Source organism: Pterocles gutturalis, unplaced genomic scaffold (assembly GCF_000699245.1).
Source record: "Pterocles gutturalis isolate BGI_N339 unplaced genomic scaffold, ASM69924v1 scaffold42288, whole genome shotgun sequence".
In the NCBI taxonomy this organism is placed as follows: Eukaryota; Metazoa; Chordata; class Aves; order Pterocliformes; family Pteroclidae; genus Pterocles; species Pterocles gutturalis.
The window spans coordinates 565-972 of NW_010121957.1; the positions used below are offsets into that span (position 1 = coordinate 565).

General features: G+C 65.0%; 1 protein-coding gene across 1 annotated transcript; it reads right to left on the minus strand.

The window, feature by feature from the left end:
• Positions 1-39: 39 nt before the first annotated feature.
• LOC104464623 (stromal cell-derived factor 2-like) lies at positions 40-363 on the minus strand (the record flags this gene model as incomplete). The annotated part of the gene is made up of 1 exon (XM_010077388.1): positions 40-363. A coding segment is annotated over one exon (303 nt), but the record flags the coding sequence as incomplete, so codon positions are not given.
• Positions 364-408: the final 45 nt, after the last annotated feature.

Consider the following 408-nt stretch of genomic DNA (forward strand, 5'->3'; position numbering starts at 1 on the left):
GGAGCAGTCCCGAATTCCACAGGGCAGCACCCAGAGGCTCGGCAGCAGTCTGTCTGTCCATCACAACTCAGCGTGGTACTGCTCCGCTTTGAACACCTCGCTGGGCTGCATGAAGATGCCCTCCATCACCTTCCAGTAGTTGTTCTGGCTGGAGGCAGCCATGCCGTGCACCTCCTTCTGTCCGTGGAGGGGCCGCCCGTACTGCTCCCCCGTCACCGAGAGGAAGACGTCGGTGGAGGCGTGCTGGAAGCGTACCTCGCCGTCCCGCCACCAGTAGGTCCCGCTGCACACCACCGTCCAGTCGTCCAGGTAGTCGCCCTCGCCGGCCTCCCCAAAGGCGCTCACCTCCTGCAGGTGACAAAGAGGTCGTCGGGGGGCTGGGATGAAGGGGGGGGACACTCAGGGGTG